The sequence below is a fragment of the Colletotrichum karsti genome, assembly GCF_011947395.1.
Source record: "Colletotrichum karsti strain CkLH20 chromosome Unknown Scaffold9, whole genome shotgun sequence".
Lineage (NCBI taxonomy): Eukaryota > Fungi > Ascomycota > Sordariomycetes > Glomerellales > Glomerellaceae > Colletotrichum > Colletotrichum karsti.
The window spans coordinates 47,649-69,524 of NW_024065909.1; the positions used below are offsets into that span (position 1 = coordinate 47,649).

The 21,876-nt window shown below is 54.8% G+C and overlaps 7 protein-coding genes across 7 annotated transcripts; 2 read left to right on the forward strand and 5 right to left on the reverse strand.

Annotated features, from left to right (window-relative positions):
- Positions 1 to 356: 356 nt before the first annotated feature.
- On the reverse strand, positions 357 to 2,847 carry CkaCkLH20_03563 (allantoate permease; the record flags this gene model as incomplete). Its single annotated transcript, XM_038886282.1, has 14 exons — positions 357 to 491; positions 550 to 623; positions 675 to 721; positions 775 to 846; positions 895 to 1,300; positions 1,360 to 1,490; positions 1,548 to 1,638; positions 1,696 to 1,738; positions 1,795 to 1,864; positions 1,925 to 2,035; positions 2,086 to 2,156; positions 2,214 to 2,321; positions 2,385 to 2,546; positions 2,605 to 2,847. The coding sequence occupies 14 exons, from the start codon at positions 2,845 to 2,847 to the stop codon at positions 357 to 359; spliced, it is 1,764 nt and encodes a 587-aa protein (XP_038748124.1).
- A 2,422-nt stretch (positions 2,848 to 5,269) lies between these two features.
- Positions 5,270 to 6,511, forward strand: CkaCkLH20_03564 (uncharacterized protein; the record flags this gene model as incomplete). Its single annotated transcript, XM_038886283.1, has 1 exon — positions 5,270 to 6,511. The coding sequence occupies one exon, from the start codon at positions 5,270 to 5,272 to the stop codon at positions 6,509 to 6,511; it is 1,242 nt and encodes a 413-aa protein (XP_038748125.1).
- Positions 6,512 to 8,110: 1,599 nt separating this feature from the next.
- CkaCkLH20_03565 (uncharacterized protein) lies at positions 8,111 to 10,675 on the forward strand (the record flags this gene model as incomplete). The annotated part of the gene is made up of 1 exon (XM_038886284.1): positions 8,111 to 10,675. One exon carries the CDS (start codon positions 8,111 to 8,113, stop codon positions 10,673 to 10,675), a length of 2,565 nt encoding a protein of 854 aa, XP_038748126.1.
- A 1,411-nt stretch (positions 10,676 to 12,086) lies between these two features.
- Positions 12,087 to 12,527, reverse strand: CkaCkLH20_03566 (uncharacterized protein; the record flags this gene model as incomplete). The annotated part of the gene is made up of 3 exons (XM_038886285.1): positions 12,087 to 12,201; positions 12,294 to 12,343; positions 12,414 to 12,527. The coding sequence occupies 3 exons, from the start codon at positions 12,525 to 12,527 to the stop codon at positions 12,087 to 12,089; spliced, it is 279 nt and encodes a 92-aa protein (XP_038748127.1).
- Positions 12,528 to 14,502: 1,975 nt separating this feature from the next.
- CkaCkLH20_03567 (3', 5'-bisphosphate nucleotidase) lies at positions 14,503 to 15,582 on the reverse strand (the record flags this gene model as incomplete). The annotated part of the gene is made up of 1 exon (XM_038886286.1): positions 14,503 to 15,582. One exon carries the CDS (start codon positions 15,580 to 15,582, stop codon positions 14,503 to 14,505), a length of 1,080 nt encoding a protein of 359 aa, XP_038748128.1.
- Positions 15,583 to 16,053: 471 nt separating this feature from the next.
- Positions 16,054 to 16,876, reverse strand: CkaCkLH20_03568 (uncharacterized protein; the record flags this gene model as incomplete). Its single annotated transcript, XM_038886287.1, has 2 exons — positions 16,054 to 16,118; positions 16,171 to 16,876. 2 exons carry the CDS (start codon positions 16,874 to 16,876, stop codon positions 16,054 to 16,056), a joined length of 771 nt encoding a protein of 256 aa, XP_038748129.1.
- Positions 16,877 to 17,896: 1,020 nt separating this feature from the next.
- Positions 17,897 to 19,819, reverse strand: CkaCkLH20_03569 (amino acid permease; the record flags this gene model as incomplete). Its single annotated transcript, XM_038886288.1, has 2 exons — positions 17,897 to 19,091; positions 19,317 to 19,819. 2 exons carry the CDS (start codon positions 19,817 to 19,819, stop codon positions 17,897 to 17,899), a joined length of 1,698 nt encoding a protein of 565 aa, XP_038748130.1.
- Between the last annotated feature and the right edge of the window lie 2,057 nt (positions 19,820 to 21,876).

Consider the following 21,876-nt stretch of genomic DNA (forward strand, 5'->3'; position numbering starts at 1 on the left):
GAGCCCCCGGTGGGATGGCAAGAGCGTGTCGGCTTCCAGCATGTATTCAAGGTACCAACATGCCGGGACACCGACTTGGAAGTGTTCTTTGCATTTTCTGCACTTGAATAGTCTTAAAGTCTACAATAAATACGTGGAAAAGAGGGCACAAGGTGGCCACATCCTGTATGGGCATGACACAAGTCCACTTCGACTGGGCCCTTTGACCCAAGCACGCGACCACATGCAAGTTTCCCTCCTTCGCAAGATGATTGAGATAACAGCGGGTTGGAGATGATCTCAAGTGGCAAAGCGAAAGTCGAGTCTGCGAGGTCAGCATCAGAAAATGTTCACATTCGCGTCACGCAGAGCAGAACTCACCTCTTGTTTCCCTGATCGGTCGTGTTCGTTCTGTAGTTGTGCTGCTCCTCCGGAGTCATCGCGTCCCATTTCTTGGCCTTTTGGTTGTTTCGCCATCGGTAGTAGAAGAACGTGAAGGGATATTGGATGAACTGAGACCGATGTCAGCTCGACGTTCTGAACGCCTGGGGTAAATGGAGCGCAACTTACACACATCCAGATGCAAATGACCAAGAGCCCCTTGTTTGCTTTGAAGTACCGCGGGGAATCGCTTGGTTGATAGACTTCTCGAGGTCAGTATTCACGCTGCACCATGAAGGAGGTGAGTGACTCACTGTTCGCTCCGATCATGCCAGATACTTGCACCCACATGTTGTACAGACTGCATGGATATTAGAAGGGGATTCATGCATCGCGGGGTTCGATGGTGCTTACGATGCGGAAACTGTTCGGTTCTGCACAGATCCGGCATTTCTGCTTGTCCAGGCGACTTGAATAGGATGGGTGCTTCATCAAGTTAGTGATCGCTTGGCCACTGGTCGACGCGATACTTACTAAGGGAAGGACAGCAACACCGTCGAAATCGCAAAATACGCCCAAGCACCGATCGGATTCGGCAACGCGATGAGAGCCACGAAGCAGGGCAAAAGCCAGGCGTCCTCCGCCATCGCCACGAAGCTGCGGTTGTTGACCAGCTCACTGAACGCGGTGATCAGCAACATCGTGATGCTGGATCCCACGATGTAGGGGATCGAGAGCAGGTTGGTCTGGATGACGTCGAATCCGAGCTCGCGGAAAGACAGGGTCAGGTACTGGTTGACCGGGTATTTCGGCAGACCGAAGAGCAGGCCGAGCGCGTACAAGGGCCACATGTCGTAATCCTTGGAACACTCCCAGATCTGCCTGATGGAGAGGCCTTGTCGGTTGTACATTCCACCCTTCTGAGGATCATCTCGGATGACTGTGTGATCTGTGGTCAGCGAGTGCGTGTCTCGGGGTTCGCCGGAGGTGAAGCGTTACCAGAGTTGACGATGATTTTGACCTCCTTCTCCTTGAAGTAGCCTTTCGGGTTCCACCAGCTCTTCGTCTTGGCTGGGCATTGCGGCATAAGGAAGAACGAAAAGAGTCCGACTGTGAAGGTGAAGCATCCCCTGCGAAGAAAGGTGAGCTTGGGAAACTTTGAGGAAGTTCTGAAAAGGGCGTCTTACTCAATCAAGAACATCCAGCGCCAGCCCTCATAACCAAGAATACCTCGCATGGATAAGAGACCAACAGCGGCAAATCCGACACCGATGTCAACTGAATGGGCAAGTTAGACGACAAGACCATCCTGGGTTGATGACAGCAAACGCTTACCTATTTGCGAAGACATCCAGAACCAGGCCAGTCGAATCGGAAGCTGTGAAGTTACGTCAGAAGGAGCCCAAGGTTCGTGGTCGAGTGACGGCGGCTCACAGATGTGCCAGTGTACCAGTAGCTCAGGTACAAGATCGTGTCAGGAATGAATCCACCCTGGAATGTAGCACTTTGAGGTTTACCTCAGTCAGTTGTCGCATCTCAACTTTTCAAGGACGGCAGTATTCACATCAGATATCTTGTCGCCAGGAAGGAGGCTCTTCCTTTCAAGAAGAACTGCAACGCCGAGACCGTGCTGAACAGGCAGATCTGGATGGGAATCCACAGATCCGGGCCGATACTGCGTCAGTTAGAATACTGTTGTGATATCATGACCCGAGATTGACCAACCGTTTGGAAATGAGCTGAGACGGGAGTTCGGCAACGAGGAAGCCAACTCGCGAGATGGTTTGACCGATGTTCTGCACGACGTCAGCTGAGAACATTATCAAAGAAGGAACATGTTGAGTTGTACTCACGTAATCGCCCTTGGTAATACCAAGATCGTCAAGCATGTTGTCTGAAACAGCGTTGTTGATATTGTTTCTGTCAATGTTCAAGGCAGCAAACATGGTGCAGCACCAAACCTGACCGAGTAAGCTTCGAGTCTCATCGTCACATAGCAAAACACACAAGACGAATGAACTTACCATGATCTTCCAATCAATCTTTCGTCGCACCTGCTTCTCTTCCCTCCATGTCCAACGGAACGAAGGGTCAAAAGCCTCTTTGTTTTCCCATTGCGGGTGAATGTAGAGTTCCTTGTACTCTTCGATGTTCTCAGAATCCCAGATGCTAGGCTGCGTCGCGATCTGAAAGTTCATCAGCCATGATGAGACAACAAGACTCCCCTTCGACGGACAAACTCACAGCGTCGAGATCATACTCGTTGGGCTTCGGCCCTTTGCGAATCCTGAAGAAACGGAGAATAGCGTCGCCGAGCGCAGCCTCCATGCGCTGCGTCTGCTGCGTTGCCAACGCAGGCGCGGTGGGAGGGACTGAGGAGACGCCATCCTTGTCGGCCACCGACTTGGAGTCCACACCTGCATGATCCGAAGATGTGATGGACCCCGAGGGCGAGGCCTTGATTGCCGGTTCCTGCTGAGCAGACATTCTGTCCGGAGCCTTGAGAAAGAAGGAATGGTGCGGCGGCAAGACGGGGGGCAGGCAGCAGCAGCAGGTCTGGAACAGAACCAAACAGAACGAACGAACGACTGCTTCAGTTTGTATTTAAGATAGGAGTGATAAAAGTCTTCACGCAGGGGGTTCGGGAGGCGACCGAAGCCCCTGTTGACAGAACCGGGCGGCCGGTCGCCGCTTCGGCGGCAGTCGTGGAGGATACGTCGAAGACGTGATGAACGAAACCGAGCGTCCATAGGCAGGAACGAACTCGGGGACTCCAATTTTCTCCCCTTTGGTAAAACGAGAGTCCCCCACAGGAGGTGACGACATCTTGCTTAACCAGTGAGACCCTTCGAGTGCGTGTGTTCCGAGGAGATCCAAAGGTTTGGTCAATATGGCATGCATCTTGTTCCTATTAATGTGTCCAATAAAGCATCCTGCGCTAAGCTATTGTTGCATGGTTCCCGGGGAAAGCTTTGTAATTCATCGGAATATTTAGACAACCTTATTGATGTTTCGCACCATGCTAAGTCTTCTTCTAAAGCCTCATCTACCATGAAGAGCCGAAATTTAGTTGGTCCTGGACTCAGAAGTGAGAGACAGGAAAGGACTGGGGCCGATGTGACAATCCATCCACTTTAGTACCTCGCGTCATTCGCTTGCAGCGCACGCCATTGATTCACCATCGTCTGAATTGATGGCGTGCTACAGATTCCGGCGGACTTTACCTAGACCGCGAAGTGATAGGCATGTCAGACCCAATCATCATCTCTGCATTCCGGTATTTTTCCGTATAAGTCAGCAGCTCGCAGAATACCCCGAGTTCCCCGGCTTCCATGGTCTGCCTCCCGTCTCCGGGTAGACCGGGCCGTTTCGGCCGGCCCCACCTCGGAGCCGGGATCTGCTTCCGGACTCTGTCAGACTTCTTTCCAGATCGTACGGGGACATTTCACCACCTTGTTTAGGACGAGAAAATTCAAAAGTCGGTTTGAATCCATTTATTCTGTAAATGAAGGTGCTCCGGGGCTCTGAATGGCTGACTTCGGACGGTTAATATTCCACTCTGCCCGTATTATCGACAAGACTACGTTCGAGGGAGAAGTGCTATGCCTCAATTTATCCCTATTCAATGGCATATAAACCCCCCCGTTTCGGTATTCTCTCAAAGATAGATGCTCGAAGTTGAATTGCGCAACGCCCCATCACCTGGCGTAGCTGCCGGCAAATGCCAGCGCAGCTTCGTATGATTTGAGGCTTTCCTCGGATGCCTGCTGGCTGACGAAGACGGAGGCTCCTCATTCGAACAGATTCGCCGTGATTAACGGCTAGTTCAATGACCAAAACGCGAACCCTGTAACCAAGCTGCGAGCACCCAACTATGAGGACATTATTGATACCCTTCGGCCATATATCTAATTCGATGATCGTGGCAGTCCACAGACCCCACGTATTCTTTAGTCAACGACACTGGTTCTGCTCTATCTGGACATGACGAGGCATTCCAACGAGTCGCCCGTTTAGGTACATCAAGCCCTCTGAAAACAGCCAGCTTACATAACATTAAAATATCAGTTAAGCTTTTGAATCAAATACTTATAGTGTCTAAATCTTGATCCAGTGAGACCACTCAGCTCTGAATAATGAAAGTCAAGAAACCGGGGTCTTTCGGCCTGATAAGGGCATGGGTCTTAGCTTTCCTCGCCAAAGTTTGATCCTTTCTAGTCATCTCCAGTTCGTACACATTTTCACTGGAGATTCAGTCGTCGCTCTCCGATATCAAGTCAAAATTCTTTTTTGAATTCCGAGGGAGAAAAAAAAGAAAAAGGAAGATTCAAAATCTAGCCGCAACGGCAATCGCCAATTAAAGTTCGGTTCCTTGAGATGGCAGGTGCGCCCCGCCGTTGAGCGGATCGTGCCTTCCATCTTTACCTTAGTGAAGTGGGCGGCATCGCAAGGTGGGGATCGCGACCCCGCACGTCCATTGGCCCACCCACCTTCAAAGTGGGACTTTGACCTCGATGCCAGCTTCAACCTGCAGCTCTTGTTTACACAACTTTCACACGCGACACTCACAGACGGACGTCAACCGTCTGTCCAAAATTCGCCCAAGTCAGAGGCGATATACGACAAATAAGTCGGGCGGTTATTCCTGGACCTTAGACTCGGATCACTCTGCTGGTACTTGCGCACCTAACCTCCGGGTCATCTACTAACGGCCCTCAGACGACCTACCCACGGCAACCGCTCCCGGCCAGGCCAAATTAGTGAGGTTAAAGGCCCCAGGTGACAGAAACCAGTCAAAAGTCCCACCTATCGACTACTACGGTCAGCAACGATGATTTGAATGTCAGATTTAGTAAATCTTACTAATATTACTTTTCTTCAGGTAGGAGAGGATCTCAAGATATTCCCCATGGCTTCAGAGACGCCCCCTGCAGAGACGCCCCCGGAGGAAAGCACCAGCACCAACCCGGCCACTGCTACCGCCGGCCCCGTTCCCGCCCCGCCCCGAGAGCAGACTCCCGGAAAATACTTTCAATGGGTGAACAAAAGCGTGCTCGGTCTGCTTGGGATTTGGTCTAAACAGGCCTTGGACGAAGTGAGCCCGCGTGTTGCTGAGAAGAAGCAAGAATTCGCCAATTTCCTCGATTATCTGGAGCGTTGCCGCCAAGCATACCCCAATACGCTTCCCTCCGAGCTGGTCTCTGTGGACCTTGCCCTTGCCCGTCTTAAGGGTGGTCTCCAGATCGTTTACAACGACCAAAAAGCTCCTCTTCAGCTCTATTTCTCGGATGACGACAAAGATCGCGCTCGGGCTTTTCATGACTGGGCTGAGCAGGCCGACGTGCAGCCGGCGGTCTCCCCTGCCACTAGCAATGGTGATACCGCAGTCGCCGCAGTCGCCGCCGCAGTCACCGCCTCCACTAGCAACGGTCGCAGCCGCCAGCGCCGCTCTCCCGCCTCCGACAACGCCGGCTACTCCGTTCGTCTCCCTCCCGTCGACCATCCAATCTGGGGCATCCGCAGCATTATGCATGGTGTAGCTCTCACGGGCCAGAACGGAAAAACACAATGTTTCGATCCACGATACAAGAGTGAGCAGCGCAGCGCGGCTGTTTTCGGGCACAACGGTCTCGCCGTCGGCAACTGGTTTGCGTCTCAAATCCGAGCCGTATATTGCGGCGCGCATGGAAGTTCGGAGGGCGGTATCCACAGCCGCAAGGACAAGGGAGCCTACTCGGTCATCGTAACTAGCACTTACGACGACGTCGATGAGGACCACGGCGACGTACTTTACTATTCGGGATCGCGCGCGCTCGAGAACACGAACCCTCTCCAATGCGCGCCGCGTTCCGCCGGCACCACTGCGCTCCACGTCTCCTACCAGAGCGGCAGAGTCCTCCGCGTTTTGCGCAAGGCAAGTGCGAAGGGCAAGTACGCGGCTTGGGCCCCTGACTGCGGCATTCGGTACGACGGTCTCTATCGCATCACACGGTGCGGCACCAAGAAGAACCAGAAAGGCGGGCTGTATGAGCAGTTCAAGCTTGTACGCGAGCCCAACCAGACTCCTCTGGAGGACCTGACCAGCATCCCCAGCCTCGCTCAGCGCAACGACTATGCAAGGATTGGAGAGGGCTTCGTGCCCGTGCAGTAGGAAAGCATTTCGTTTTTATGTTGGAGATCAACGGGAAGCAAGGATGCATCGCTCTTGGAATTGGAGGAAATACCCCATTTACTCGTTCTGGTCCTCTTTGCATTTACGGTCAGGCACAGGTTGTGACGGCGTCGGTGTTGGGAACTCGGAGGGATGATATGCCTGTATTTTGTTAGGGTACAAATGAGATTGGTTTGATATCAGGCCGGCATCCTGTGCGGTGTTGCTGGCTGAGCGGTGCCTCGCAAGTAGATTGCAGGTCGCGCAGAATCAGGCTACGAGGTCGCATCAGACTTATCGTCAGATTGCCAGGGACGATCAGCTGAATCCTTGTCGTGGGATAACGCTAATATAAGCACGCAGGTTTCCTGGGGAGGTCGAGGAGTCGCTTCAGACCTTGCTGACGACGGACTGGGCTGTCAACAAAGAGCATTAATGAATTCCCAATTTCCCAAATACCTCAGTCGATCTACAGAGTATTGCCAGCTGCCGAATCAGCCGGCGCTGAAAAACAACTTGCGCTTTTGTCCACCAACAGGCTGCGAGAGCAATGCCAGAGTCTGCCACCTCTGTCGACAAGCTTCTAGGAAGCACTGCGATCGGAAGCAGCGCGTGTTGTCTTGGCATTTCGGGGCTGAAGATAAGAACTGCTGCTATTTTAGGTCGTTCTGCCGATACTTCGGTGCCTAGCTTCGACAGGGATGGAAATGTCTCACTCCAAATTTGCCGGCCCTCCACAGCCTTACCGGCAAAGACAACGGTTCCTCATCCACCTTGCCTGCTCTCGTGCAAGGCAGACCGACTTGCAAGGAGAAGCGTGTCTGCAAGCAAGCAAACGCCGACAACTGCGGCTTCCCGAGACGCGGTGTTCGTATCACCTGCCCTCGACAGATTGGGACTCGACCTTCGAAAGGGTTGGCCGAATGGTTGCAACCGTCCTGCAGTAGCCCAGCCTTCTCTCGACACCATGCAGGTTGCCGGTGCAGTCGGAGCAAACCACCTGATCGCGCCATTTGGTCCGTTGTGGCTTTACGAGTATCCTCTTACGGTTTCTCTGCATTTCAAGTCAGCAAAACTCCCCGAGTACCGAGTCCAATGGCTAATCATACATCGCAAATCGCAGTGAAAATGCCTTGGCGTCCAGTATGTCTTGGAAACATTCTCCGGTTCGTCTTGACTCTTTACGAACAAGCATGTGGTTCGCGGTTGACCTTCCTACAGATTCATATCGTTCAACTTCAAGATCTCGCATATCGCGGCTTCCAAACAGAGGGTCACATCCGTTGGACTCTTCTTGGTCAAAATACAACTGTTCCGACTATCTTCCTCTCTCGCTAATGTCATGCGAGTGGTAGTGCCTGGGTCGATCGGCAGGCTGCAGCGTTCTCACCAATCGTTGGACTAACTAGGGGCTGGAAGCTGAAATCGGCACTAGCCAGCACAGGCTGGCTGACGGGGAACATGCTTCAAGACCACAGCCGGCCAGCCAGCCTGATTCTCACGGGAAAGTCTTTTAATATGACCAAAAGGCCATTCGATTCGGTTTCTTTCTTCGTCTGAAATCGACAGACCTCTTGTCTCCTTCTCACATGCAACATAATGGTTTCTCACGATTCAGTTGAGTTGAGCCCACGCGACGGCGCTTTCCAGGACGCTGTCGCGTCTGGGGAATACTTCAACCCGAACAATATCGCCTACGACCCGATCGAGCCTGCTCCTGTGCGGCGAAGACCGTTGCCGCCCGGTGCCAGAACCACGCTCGAACAGCCTCTTCTGCTTGACGACTCAGTCGTTCATCGACAGGCCAGCATAGACGTCGGAGCTGGCGACCTGGACGACAGACGACGATCTAATTCAAAACCCAAAGATGACTACATCATGTCCGTTGAGCCGTACTGCAGTTCCGGGCTCGAAAGCGACGCAAAAGAAAACCCGTTCGACTCTCAAGGAGTACCAAAGCCGATCACGCATCGGAGTTTGCGCCGATACCTCCAAGGCTGGCTCGTTCATATCCCGGCGCTGGCTTCCACGGCAGTGATCATTTGGATCAGTCTCGAGAAGTGGTATTGGTTTCCCGAAAGCGGCCCTTTTCCTGAGCAAGGAATCAGCGCCGATGTCATCAACAACCTTTTGCAGTTCGCGGCTAAAATTCACGAACTCCTGATCGTGGCTTCCTTGTCCTCGATTGCAATCTCGATGGTTCGTCGTCGACTGGTTGGTGACGGTGTTCGCCTGGGTTTCCTCACCGGCGGTTATCGAGTCGGTGATCTGAATTACCTCGCGTCGTCACCATTTCGACACCAGGGGATGAAGCAACTCGTTTCTTGGGAGTTCATCCTTGTGGCTTATCTCTTCTTCGCCACGCTCATGTCCACCATCGTTGGCCCAGCATCCGCGGTTCTGCTTGTTCCGACTCCAGGGTGGTTTCCAATGGATCATGACAAAGCATTCAGCAAGATCAATATGCCAATCTTTTACGACTCGACCGCTGGGCAAGTCTGGCCGACCGTGTTTAATGATACTCTTGAATGGCAGGACATATCAGAGTGCTTGTACACCGAGGGAACGTACCAGTCGTGGTGTCCGTCTGGCGGGTTTTCCGAGATTTGGAACTGGGCGCAGAGCTTCGGCGCAACCAATCTGCAGAACAACCTTACCTTCCAATTTCCCTCGACGGATCTGAGGCGGCATCTGGTGCACACCGAAGCCGAAAACACGCAAAAGACCGTCCTCTCGACCACGCCGTCCAACTTCTTCATGATCAGCTTTGGCCTCGTTCAGAAGTACATCGATCGTACCGACGTCGGTCTCGTGCATGGCAGCCCTCGATACCATTTGAAAGCTCGGCTCGTCAACCGCACGGATTCCGAAAATCGGGAGAAGGACCAGCCAATCTACCAGCCATTCGTACAGTCGAGTTGTAAGGTGTACAGGGAGACTGTCGTTCTCAGCACCAAGGAGAAAATGGTCTACCCGACGGACGCGCTCAGCTGTTTCGATGACGGGGAATGCCAAACGCTGAAGGGCAATCCTCCTCCGTTCGATAGAACCTGGTGGAACGACAAGACGAGAGACAAAGATTACATCTCCACCCGCTTTTTCCCCTACGGAAATCAAAGCTCGTCGGTGGTCTTGATCGCCGGTCAGGTTCCCGACAATACCGACCGAGCTAAGGACCTTATCTACACATGCAGCCTGTTCGCGAGCTGGGTCCCCTCGGAATTCTCCCTGGACCCAAAGGCCAGCGACGTTCTGTACTCGAGCCTCAACGGCGAAACGGAAATGCGATCCGTCTTCAAAGCACATCCCGACAACGCACGCGTCATCAGATTCGACGACAGCTGGTTCAAGTACCTCGACCCCGAGTTCAACACCTCCACACGCCGGAACCCGACCACGGCCGTCCTCCAACTCGTCGACCTCTTCAGCGGCCTGGCCTCGAACGCGACCAAGGACTCCGTGGTGCCCCTGACCAAACGCGAGGACGACGAGGCCGAGTCCTTCTTGTCCAAGCTATTCGGCGTCTACCTCACCGAGGGCATCGCCCGCACGGGCACGCCGGCGTCGACGATGATCAAGCTCGAAGGAGACGCCACATCCATGAAAGGCGTCGATCTCAACGCGCTGTACGGCGCCACGGGCGGCAACTTCTCCGTCCAGACGATGAACGAGACGCACACGGAGTGGAACTTTGACAAAACCCCCCTGCCGAGGCCGATCACGATGGACGACATCAACAACGAGCTGCTGCCCAGCCTGCTGAACTTCGACTTCGACGTGGAGAGGTACGGGTACGGAACCGGGCGGCCGCGCAAGACCCTGACCTTCGCCCAGGTCATGATGTACATATACCTCGGCACGGTGGTGCTCTACGCCCTGACGGTCGGGCTCGCGCACGCGATCGAGTTGACTGGCAGGGGCAGGAAGTTGCGTCTCCTCAGCGTGGTGCCATGGTCGGACCTGCAGGATCTGATCATTCTGGCGCTCAAGACGCCCGCGCCGAGGGATGCCGATCTCGCGGACGCTGGTGCGGGAGTCACTTCCCCGGACGTGTGGAAGAAGACGGTGAGGGCGAGGGCTAGGGATCAGCACGTGCAGCTTGTGTTGAATGATGAGACGTCGACGGAGAGGTTGGATATTACTGGGAAGGAGAAGTATTACTGAGATAGTACACGTGATGTCCTGCTCGGGTTTAGGATCTAGGCTAAGTTTCAGTACAGTGATTGTTTGCTTTCATGGCATATAATAAATTCAAATAAATCAATGTCTGTAGTTCAACTGAGAACTATGCAATAAAGTCAGGCTTATATATGTACCTAGGCTGCTACTATACAGATAGTCATAGCATCGCGTCAACAATAAGCTAGCATGCCGATTCAGACCTACAATCAATCGAAGTTACTTATCAAACCCATAGTCAATCCCCAGCGCAATAGGAGTTTTTCAATAGGAGAAGAACATTCGGTGCCTTTAGGGGGCTTCTGAAGTGGTCCCCGCAAGTTGGAGCAGGGTCAGGGATACATGCAAGCGGCTGACGCATAGTTCCACTCAAAGTCCAAGGATGTCCTGATCTTTCATTGGCCTTTACGTTTTTCACAAGGCTTGAGCATAAGTCTCGGCCACAAATGACGGGAGACAGATCCCGCTGTCGGGGATTTCCGCTCATTGTTGCCATGCGTCATGGCTCCTGGTCTTGTATTCGTACAGTGCTCTGCCACTTCAGGTAATAAATCTGCAGACAAGACTCTAAATCCTGGCCTTGCCGCCCTGCTAGCGCTCACGGAGCGTACGCGGACTGCTACGAGGGGCAGTGGCCAAGAGGTGATTGGGACCTACGAGAACTGTTGTCCTGGTAAAGTCAAGGCATGACCTTGCCTCAATCCTATTAGAATCATGGAAGCTTGAACTTGCAGTCAGAAAGCCAGACGTTGGCTTAACAAAGGCCCAGTCACTACAAATCCTCTGAAAGTAGGGAAATTATAGAAGTGTCGAGGATTGAAGCTTCAGGACAGGATTGACACCGGTTTGCGTCCGTTCGAAAACAGAGAAAGAATACCAGAGAGACGCATATTCGCCTCGATGCACCAGCCGCTGTCAAGTTGTGATACTGGCGATGTCATGAGGGCCCAGATGGTTAGCAATCTCCCAGGTGTTCAGTCCGTCCATAAATTGAGGATAAACTCATAAAAATCACCGAAGTCGCAAGTGGGAGCTTATCTGACCAGACAGTCAAGAAATTAGCGGTGGCTCTTGTCATCGTGTTAGTTTGGTACATCGTAGCTGGAGCCTGTCAAACCTCTAGCTCCGTGGCTTGCGCGGTTTCCGTGTTTTTTACGCCTGGGTACCGGCGTCGACCACTCCGGCAATGTTTATTTCAGCCTTGTAAGTGGAAACACTCGCAACAACACCTGTCGCTGTCGCTGAGAGCTCTCGCGGCGTCAGCAGGTCCAGCCCATCTTGCACAACTCCAAGAGACCTACTCCCGTCAACCTGCGTATGGTCACAAACACATAAAACGAGGAGCATCGGTAGAACCCGTCAAATACAAATAGCACGCATCACATTGTAAAAATTCTCAGCAGGAGATACCCATGTTCAACTCTGACGAAACCTCACGTTCTAACTTGCCGAAGTACATGTACGGGGACGGCCAAGTTCCAAACTCCCTCCCCCAGACGCTGAGCGAGGTGCTAGAATGCCGAGTACATGCAGCTCCTCAGCCGAGTCGCCTGTTCAACCCCAGTATTCCACCACTTCCTGGGACTCCATGTTGTCGGCTTACTTGCAAGCGCAGACAGGGGCCTCGCCCCAGCAGTCGGCGGCGTCGAGTTGCTTTAGCGCGCACGCGATTGTTAGCTGCCGTCCGAAGAGATCGTGGGACGGAACTATGAGATGAACATACCTGGCCGGCGTCCTCGCAGCGCTGCTTGCAGACGGACTTGTCGCAAGTCTGCTGGGGGAGCGCCGCAACCACGGCGACGGAGGCGAGGGCGAGGATGAAGCTGAAAACCTTCATTTTGAATATGTTTGATAGTGAGAGGAAAAGACCGAAGTGTTTTTTTGAGATGTAGCGGGGTGCGGGTTGGTGAGAAAACATCCCCCTTCGTTCGACGCCGTCTGCGCTACATTTATAGATGATTCCCGATCCCCGCGGGTGTAAAAAGGTTCCGTCCATTTCAGTATGCGCTGTCGATGCGATGTTGATATCGGACCACTGCATTGAGCAACAGGCTTTGCAGTGGCACCAGAGATATTGAGCTGTGGACCATGCCGCGTCAGGAGGTGACCGAAGATTGTCAATCATTAACGTTCTTGTTGACTGCCCCATAATCGAAAGGGGCCTACAAGAAAAGAGGAAGATAGCCGATATGATCAAGTTGAGTAAAACCAGCCGGACAGGATGTACAGTTCGGACAAGGATATGAAGACTCCTGTAGTGATTTCTACAGTGTAGCCATCCTCAACGGGATGATGTGAAACTGGGATGGTCTTGGTTTTACATCTCGGTCCCGGTTTCGGGAGAACCTCGGTGAAGGGGAAGAGGTAGTCGACTGACGAAGTTGAGAATACAGGGCTTTAGTAGTTCTTTAGATAGTTATGATCCAAGAGTCGGGGCAATCGGCAGCTTGGGAAAAGAGAGTGCTGTTCAAGCCATATGACATTCATGTTACATGGAACCTGAGAGTTGAAGAAGGTTGTGATGACTGTGCCAATGGTACGAGCTTCAGACAGCTACTACTGCATACCGGGGCACATTGGTGGCGGGGCCCCTTCTGCAGGTACAATACATCGCAGGGTTTGTAGACGCGGAAATCCCTGGTAACTTCGGGTGGGTGTCTTTACCTTACTTGGTACAGAAGCGTGCGCATACCCTTCCCTCGAACTGCATATGATCAGCCTATCTGGCCTGTCGTGGAACGAACTCCCGTGCTAAAGAATCAGAGCAGGCGAGTCGTCTGGCGATTCGGTAGCTGTGCGTGGGACTTCGTAAAGTCTGTCCACGGTTGGCAATCCGCGTGTAGACAATGGGCGAGTGGACCAAATCAAACTCTCGGGAGGTAGGCTTTTAGATACTTTTCGGCAAATTCTTTCATTAAAAAGCCGCCTGGACATAGTTGGTCTTCAGCCCAGAACACTTCTCATGTAAGACTTGACACAGGAAACAGGGGGGAGACAATGCATGGGAGGACTGCTGTTGATGATCACAGGCGAGTTTCAAAGGCTTCCAGTGAGTTGTAACTGAGTGTTTTGGATCGACGAGGCTAAATGGGGCAACTCCATTGACATTAAAGGGCAGGGGAAGCCGCCTTGTGATGTAGCCAAGACGTGACATCTCTCTGCCGGCGGCAACGGATTTCCAACTAGGATCCGGATGACTAGGAGTATTGACTAGGCCCCAATGTTGACGGCGTGGAGAACCGCATGCCACTGAATGACTCAAATCACATGGACTGGTGCCGTGAGCTCGAAAGGAGCTTTAGCAGTTTACCCGATTCGTTGCTACGACGCTGTCCAAGGCCATAGCCCTTAATCCAGGGCCCATTCTCAACAAAATAACATCAAGTTCAGTAATGGCAGACCTATTTTGAACGATGGGCGCGGTCCCGACTTAGATCTCATCACTTTTCCCGCTGTTTCGCCCAGCCACAGCCATGAATGGAAGTATACTGAGAGCAAATGGGATTTGCGAGAATAAGCCCTACTCGGAGCCAAAAAATGGAATGCTCGTTGTGAAGGTGTGCTTACTGCCTTGATGCTTCATGCCGAGATGAAAGAACGTCCGGGCCGGGAGGGCCGTCATCATCTTTGTGGTCTGATATAACGAACTAATATTTCAACATCTAGTCCACAAACTCACGAGTCAGTAGATAAGTAGATAAGTAGAAAAGAAATATTATTCCCATGCGCCGTCTATGATCCAGTTCATCGTCTAACACGTATCGCATCTTGTAGCCTTGATCCATCTCGTCTATACCTTGCGGCACACACACTCAGCCCAACAGCTCAAGATGCCCTTCCGCCTCCAGAGTTTCTCTAACAGCAGCTAAAACCTTGCCATGAACCGCCGGTGGCGCTGCGATGAAACCATAGTTTGCAACCATTTTCCTCCCCGCCGTCAGGTTGACCGGGTTCCCGTCCACATCCGTGACCTTCCCGCCGACCTCCTCAAACAACAACATCGCACCGGCATGGTCCCAGATCTTAGCCAACCGGTCGCGCCTCCGGTACGCCCAGAACGTGCAGTTCGCCTGCCCCAGCCCGAGCGTCGCCCACCGCAGCACCCAGCCGAGCAGGTCGTTGCCCGGGTACGACACGCCCAGGCGCTCCGCGACTTTCCTGTGGATCCCCGGCACCGCCGAGTCCGAGCCGTCGATGCACGTCACCGACACCAGCTCGTGGTGCTCCCCGTCGGCGTGCCGCGGGATCCGGGTCGGCTGCAGGTCCAGCGGTCCGGGCAACGGCCGGATGAAGGTACCCCGGGACCGGACCGCGAACATGATGCTGCCCGTGCCGGTCGGGTCGATGCTGTCGTTGTTGATGGGCGCCTTCGCGTCCGCCGAGAGCAGCGGCAGACCCACGATTCCGACGCTCTGCCTGCCGTCCTCCATCAGACACACGTTGATCGCGTACAGCTCGCCCCGGACGAACGTCTTGGTGCCGTCGATGGGGTCGAATACCCAGAACCGGCCCGTCGGCGAGGGGTCTCCGAGGCCGCACCAGTCGATCATCTCACACATCTCCTCGGGCGACGCCGGCAGCTTGCACAGCGAGTCCGGTCCCTTTTCCTCTGCGACCTGCTGCAGCAGGGCCCACACGGACTCTTTCAGGTCCGGGTTCGCGCGGAGGTCCGCGGCCGACTCCTCGCCGACAAACTTGTCGCCGGGGAAGGCGGCGTGCAGGGTGGAGGTGAGCAGGGCCTGGATGGCGAAGTCGGCGACGGTGACGGGGCTGAGGTCCTCCTTGGTCACGACGCCCTTGTCGGAGGCGACGAGGACGCGGCGGCTGAGCCGTGCGGCGTGCTGGATGGCCGCGATGGCCACGGTCAGCTCTCGGGCGTAGGGTCCGTCCATGGTGGTCGGTCGGTGTGTGATTGCGATGAGATGAGAAAATCGGCTCCGGGCGTGGGGCGATGATCCAGGCAGGGGTTCGGTTCGGGTTCGGTGAGTGAGTGTGAGTGTCGCTGAGTCGCGTGAGCGGTGCAAAATGCGGGGGGTGGGAATTCGCGTGTTGCTGAGGATGGTTTCAGACGGAAAATTACTACGGGGAGTCTATGCTGATATGTTCCGCTGGGAACGGGGGGCGATGATGTCAGAGTGGTGAGCGTGGTTTTTTGTTACGGATGCAAATTTTCGCCGGGAGATGGCCGGTGAAGTGGCCCGAGCACCGCCGTCATCGGCCTCGGAAGCTCCGAGCGGAAAATTGGGTCCGTCTTCAAGACTCTCGGGCCCGATCGGCTTTCTGGCACCGAGACAGCGCAGGTAAGGGACAAATCGTACGTAGGGGGTATCAACGGTATTTTAGTCGTGATCCAGATCCCGCATCTACCTAGCAAGCCCCTCCCCTCTACCCGGTAAGCCCTGGGTGCAAGTCTCCATGATGTGTTTCCCTATGCAGCATGTTAGCGACCGTACGAACCAGCAGCCGTGACGAAAACTCACTATCTCTCCACGTGCGTTTCTGATGAAACTCCACGGCCTTCATCTCCCACCGCCTCACGCACCACGTCGCGACAAGCGCATCCCTCTGCGCCCGATCCAGCGGCGTCAGGATGTTCAGACTGTACATCCCGTCCCTCGCCTCCTCGACCGCCAGCCGCGCGCCGGACCCGTCGAGCCAGTCGACCACCTTGTTATTCATCCTCGCGTCGAAGAGCAGCTCGCGCATCTCGTACTCGCTCACGGACCCCGCCTTCCTCCTCACGTGCCACGCCTTGCACAGGCTCTTGCCGACCTTGGCGAACCGGATCCCGATCAGACCCAGGCCGCTGCGGGAGACGGGGCGGAGGTAGTACGCGAAGGGTTCCTGCAGGACCAGGGGCGGGCGTTCGATGTTGAAGGCGTGCTTGGGGTAGGCGACGATCTCTGGGGCGGACGTCGTGGTGGAGTCGGCGGCGGCGGCGCCGGCGCCTCGTCGGTTTAGTTTGTAGTCGATGCGGCTGAACTCGACTTTGCGGTCCGTCTCGCGGAGGAAGTCGATCTGGCAGTTGATCTCGTAGAGGCCGGACTCGGCGTTGACGGAGGTGGCGGAGTGGATGAAGCGGCCCGCGAAGCGGAGCGTGTCCGGGGGCAGCGTCTCCTTGACGCTGGCGGGGTCTGCGGAGTACTCCGGAGGGAGCGCGGCGCCGATCGTTGTGGGTTGCGACATGGTGGATGGAATCTGTCGAGTGAGTCTGGTGTGATGAGACGATGTGACACTCTGGCAGTTCAGAGTGGATAAAGATAGTAGCTTGGAACGGGTAAAATAAGTTGTTATAGGTAAGATCCAAGAAATATAGTTGAACAAAGCATCGGCTAGCCGCAGAACCAAGAAATCGCGACTCGGCCGGGCTTTATTGTGAGATCATGGCCGGCGGCTAGCTGCGTAGCCACCAGTACCCGTCTTGCATTTGTGGCTGCCTACAGAGCTGGCCCTCGGTCGAGCAAGCTTAGACGAATTCGCATGCATGCTGATACCGATTACCGAATGGGAATGATTGCTGACACTTGGGGCCCTCATTGGTTCGGGGCAGGAAATAACGGGCATAAGACGAGATGTTTGTAAAATAGCTCATGTCTGGTGGTCACCTGTTCCCGCTCGTCGCCCGAGAGCTCAGTCCCGGAAGTGAAGTGCCGCATGGCCCTGCAGGTAAGCATGCGGCGAGGTGTTCCGGACTTCCTTTAACGATGGAAAACGACGATGGAAAAATAGATTGAGTTGTGAGAAGCATGCCAGTTCGGGCCTAGTTAATCCCCGGTCGCACCCGATTTTCGGGGCCGATGAAGATAAGTGACGCAAATACTCGGTGATCCCGTATTGTATTCTACCCAGCTAGAAGATACGCTAGTTTGTTTGCTCAATTGGTATCTCATACGTCAACATAGCGGATTTTATTCAGTCGCTGTTGCAACCATGGAATGCGCCGCGTCGCAAGACTTTGAGATATTTGGAGAGTCGTAGTTTGTGAGATATGCAAGCGAGTCAGCGCGTGGTTTGAAAGCCGATGGTCGAGATTGATTGTCAGAGTTAACTTGAGTCTCAGAGACGCGTGCGTCTACCCGACTTTGGCAAAGAACTCTCGTGATCATAAAGTCGTGCATTGGTGATGAACTTATTTTTTGTCTATAATTACTCATTATATAAAAGCCCGCTCTATTACCAAACAGGGCAGCGTCAACCCGAGCACGCTCACGCCTTCTCACCCTTGATGACCTTATTGCGCCCGATGCCGACCATCTGCACCATCTCTCTCCAGAAGGTCGTCGGCGGCTCGTGGACCGTGAGGTGTTCCTCGTACGCCTCGATGATGGGGCGGTCCCACTGCAGATCCAGGACCTCGGGCCGGACGTACTTGGTGCGCTTCACGACCTTCCAGATGATGAACAGCAGCGGCGCGACGATCTGCATGGTGTAGTTGGAGAAGAACGACCCGACATCGAACGCCGGACGGAACGCGGACCAGCCGTACGTCAGCACGACGATGGTCTGCAGCACGAGCGCGATCCACGCGCCGTAGGGCTGGAAGTAGCCGTAGTACGGCATCTTGCGGCGGTCGACGTTCTGCACCTGGCACGCGCGGTGGTAGTTGAGGAACGTGATGGACATGACGAGGTAGTTGATGACGCCGCCGCCCGTGATGAGCGCCAGCAGCCAGCTCAGCACCTTCGCGGAGCCGCTGCCGCACTGCAGGAAGGACAGCATCGGGAAGATCATGGTGAAGGCGAAGCAGAAGATGGGCACGCCGTTCTTGGTCGTCTTGCGGAACACGGCGGGCGCCCGGCCGTCGAGCGCCAGGCTGTACAGCGACCGCGTCGCGCAGTACGTGTACGTGTTGCCCGCCGAGTAGATGGTCGTGAAGAGCAGCGCATTGACGAGGTGGGGGAGGCCCTGGATGCCCATGTTCTCCATGGCCATGACCCACGGCGAGGCCGCGGCGGTGCCGCCGCCGGAGCCGCCGTTGAGGTAGATCTTCTGCAGCGTGGCGTTGTTGTAGGGGAGCACGATGCCGCAGGTCAGCGCGGCGCCGACGAAGAAGAGGCCGAAGCGGAGGTACACGGTCTTGAAGGCCGACTTGATGTAGAGGGACGGGTGCTTGGCCTCGGCGGCGATCATGGAGATGTAGTCGGGCCCGACGACGGTGAAGGTCGCGGTGGCCAGCGCGCCCATGAACCCCTCCATGCGACCCGTGTCGCCGGAGGTCATGTAGGTCGCAAACGAGCCCGGGTTGGTGAAGTGCCGGAAACCGTAGGCGTCGTGGGCCGGGTTCCCGCCGACCATGGTGATGAACGTGAAGAGGAACAGGATGAAGATGAGCAGGACCTTGCCGCCGGAGAGCCAGAACTCGGCTTCACCAAACACGCCCACGGCGGCCACATTCATGAGACTAGAATCACACGGTTCGCGTTTAGCATGCATACACACCACCACGGGAGAGTGCAGAAGAAAAAAAGAGAGTTGAGTTTTTGTTCTTGGTTTGCCTGATGGTCACGCGAGGGCACGGGAACAGAGAGCTCTAGAATATCCGGTCGGTCTAGTCGCTTTCGCTTGGCCCTGGCAGGAAGAAAGGAAAAAGGAGGTCAATAATCCCACAGGATCGGAGGCGACTTACCCGTAACTGATGATGATGGCCGCGCAGATACCCGCCGTCGGACCCGGCGCCGTGACCTTGTCGCTCCAGAACGAGAGGACGAGATTGAGCGCCGTGACCTCGAACGGGATCAGCAGCGCCTCGTAGAGGAAGTAGTTCCAGCCGACCATGAACCCGAGGGCGTCGTCGACCCAGACGCCGGCCAGACGGATGAAGCCGCCGGAGACGGGCATGTAGGTGCTCATCTCGGCGATGGAGTTGTTGACGAGGGCGACGACGCAGGCGTAGAGGGTGTAAGCCAGCAGGAGCGAGCCCGGGCCGCCCTTGACGAGGCCCTCGCCGATGGTGACGAACAGGCCGGTCCCGATGGTGCCACCGATGGCGATGAGCTGGATCTGGCGGTTGTCGAGACGGCGCTGCAGGCCGTCGGAGTTGTGCCGCACGGAGGAGCCGTAGCTGTCGAGGGAGACCCTCTGGGTGCCGGCGGAGCCCTCCGGGCCCTTCAGTTCGGAGGAGTTGGCCATGATGGAGGAAGAAGAAGTATACTCAACCCGGGAGAGGCTGAGGCTTGCTTAGTTTCTTCCCGCGATGGTGGTAAAGACAGGACGACAACGGTTGAAAGCCACAGGTTGCATGTGGACAGAGGAGGGGTCAGTTCGTGGGGTGAGTGAGAGGAAAGATGGGAAAATGCGCAAAGAGCAGATCTCGATGGGCGAAGGTTTTGTTTTAAGAGGTGTGCCTTGCCGATCGGAGGGACACCCGGTAGACGGTCGACAAGGGAAAAGACGAGAAAAAACTTTCACCGCGGCCAACGTGCGTGTCCGCCACTCTCAGACATCAAACCGGGCTGCATGCCACCGCAATCTGTCGAATAAAGTGCGTTCTAGCCTCGAACCTAGGCGTACGCTCCTGCACATGAAATTCAGGGACAGCTCGAAGTACCCGGTCCAAGATGCATGGGACGTTGGATTGTACGTGTGGAGTTGACGGGGACGGTCCCTGACTCTGGGGCCGGGGGGCCCCAATCCTTCGGCGCGCAAGGCAAGGGCTAGCAGGAGAATATTTCCGCAATGTCGTCATACCTTGCCTTAGTGTGCGTTTTTTGCAGAAACGGAGGGCCATTGGTCGGGTGGCGGGTTGTCGTCCGTTCGCGTGGTGGCATGTGTCGTCTTTGTTCGGGTGTCAATGACTAAAAAACCATCGTCTCGTGATATCGCAGAGTCCGAAAATGCGATGGTCTTCTCATTGGTCGGTCCGTCCGCTATCTAGTAGGGATAAGTTGCCATCTAAGGCAACCGGAGGCGGGGTGGTTTTTGGAGCAGAGCACTGATAATTCTCCATAACGCTCATCTCAACTCCAGTCTCCAGTCTCCAGAAAGGGCTCCAATCTGTGTAGGGACCTTTAGGGGGATGAAGGGTTCACTTTATGAGGGGAAAAAGATGGGAACAGATGGACGTGCTTGCTGCCCGCGTGTGGGAGGCAACCAACGAGCCATTCATATGACATGGAGACCACGGTGTATGTCCTTCGGTGTGAGACAAGGCCGGCCGAAATGGTGCGAGTAGAGCAACGAACGAATCGTGAAGGAGGTTCTCCACACAAATGAGAAAATAATAACGAAAAATTTGTCCATTTGTCGTCTAAACAAACGGCCACGGCCAATCAGTGGCGGCGTGTTAAGAAGCTTGCGAAATCCTAATGAATAATGAATCGAGCGCCAGCCAAAGAGCGCCTCCCAATGCCAAATTCGTGCCCACTTTACGTGCAGTCAGCCAGTCAATGCCCGACCATGGCGTGTGGACTGTGGACTGTGGACACTCTCTTTCGTCTTATTTCCTCGATCGAGACTGGTTCAAGCTGAGACGGTATCCACAAGGTCAAGGTCTGAATCGGCCGTCGTTGTTAGTATCGCAGGTGAACAAGACTTGGGAAAGAAACACACATAATTGTCGACTCGACGTTGAAAGAAGCTTATCATTCACTGCTCGTTCCGACACCGAGTGATCAGCCTCAATATTTTGAGCCGCAACAATCTTGGGTGCGTGCGCCTCCTTCCAATTGGCAAGGTTGGCACAGCTGGGCGGCTTTCTTATCTTTCATTTGAATGGTGTTTCAACTTCCAGCGACGGGCGCAAGCAGGGGGACAAAAGAGCAAGGCTTCAAGGGTGTCCAGGACTAGGTCCCGCCAAGGCCTCTCTCAACCTCGGGTGGAGAAAGTGGCATGACGCCGAGTATGCGGCGCAATTCGTCCCCGACCGCTTGATTGGAACGGAACCGGGACGACCACCGTACGGCCCCACAGTGTCCCCACACCAGGCGGAACCGAAGATATGTGGGGAGGCCTACCTCTCGGTCGTCCCAAATCCACTGTCTCTGAGGTGCCGACCAACCGCGACTCACGCTTGGCATCCACCTTCGCTGCAAGGCTTTGGGAACATGACGTAGCCACGTAGGGTACGCGCTGCTTGCGACGAATAATCTTTCGCGCGGCCCCCGAAGGTTGCATCTTGTCAGATTGAGGAACTTCCGCAAGAAGACAATACGAGTTTTTCACACGGAGGCTGCCGTCATCTGGTCGGT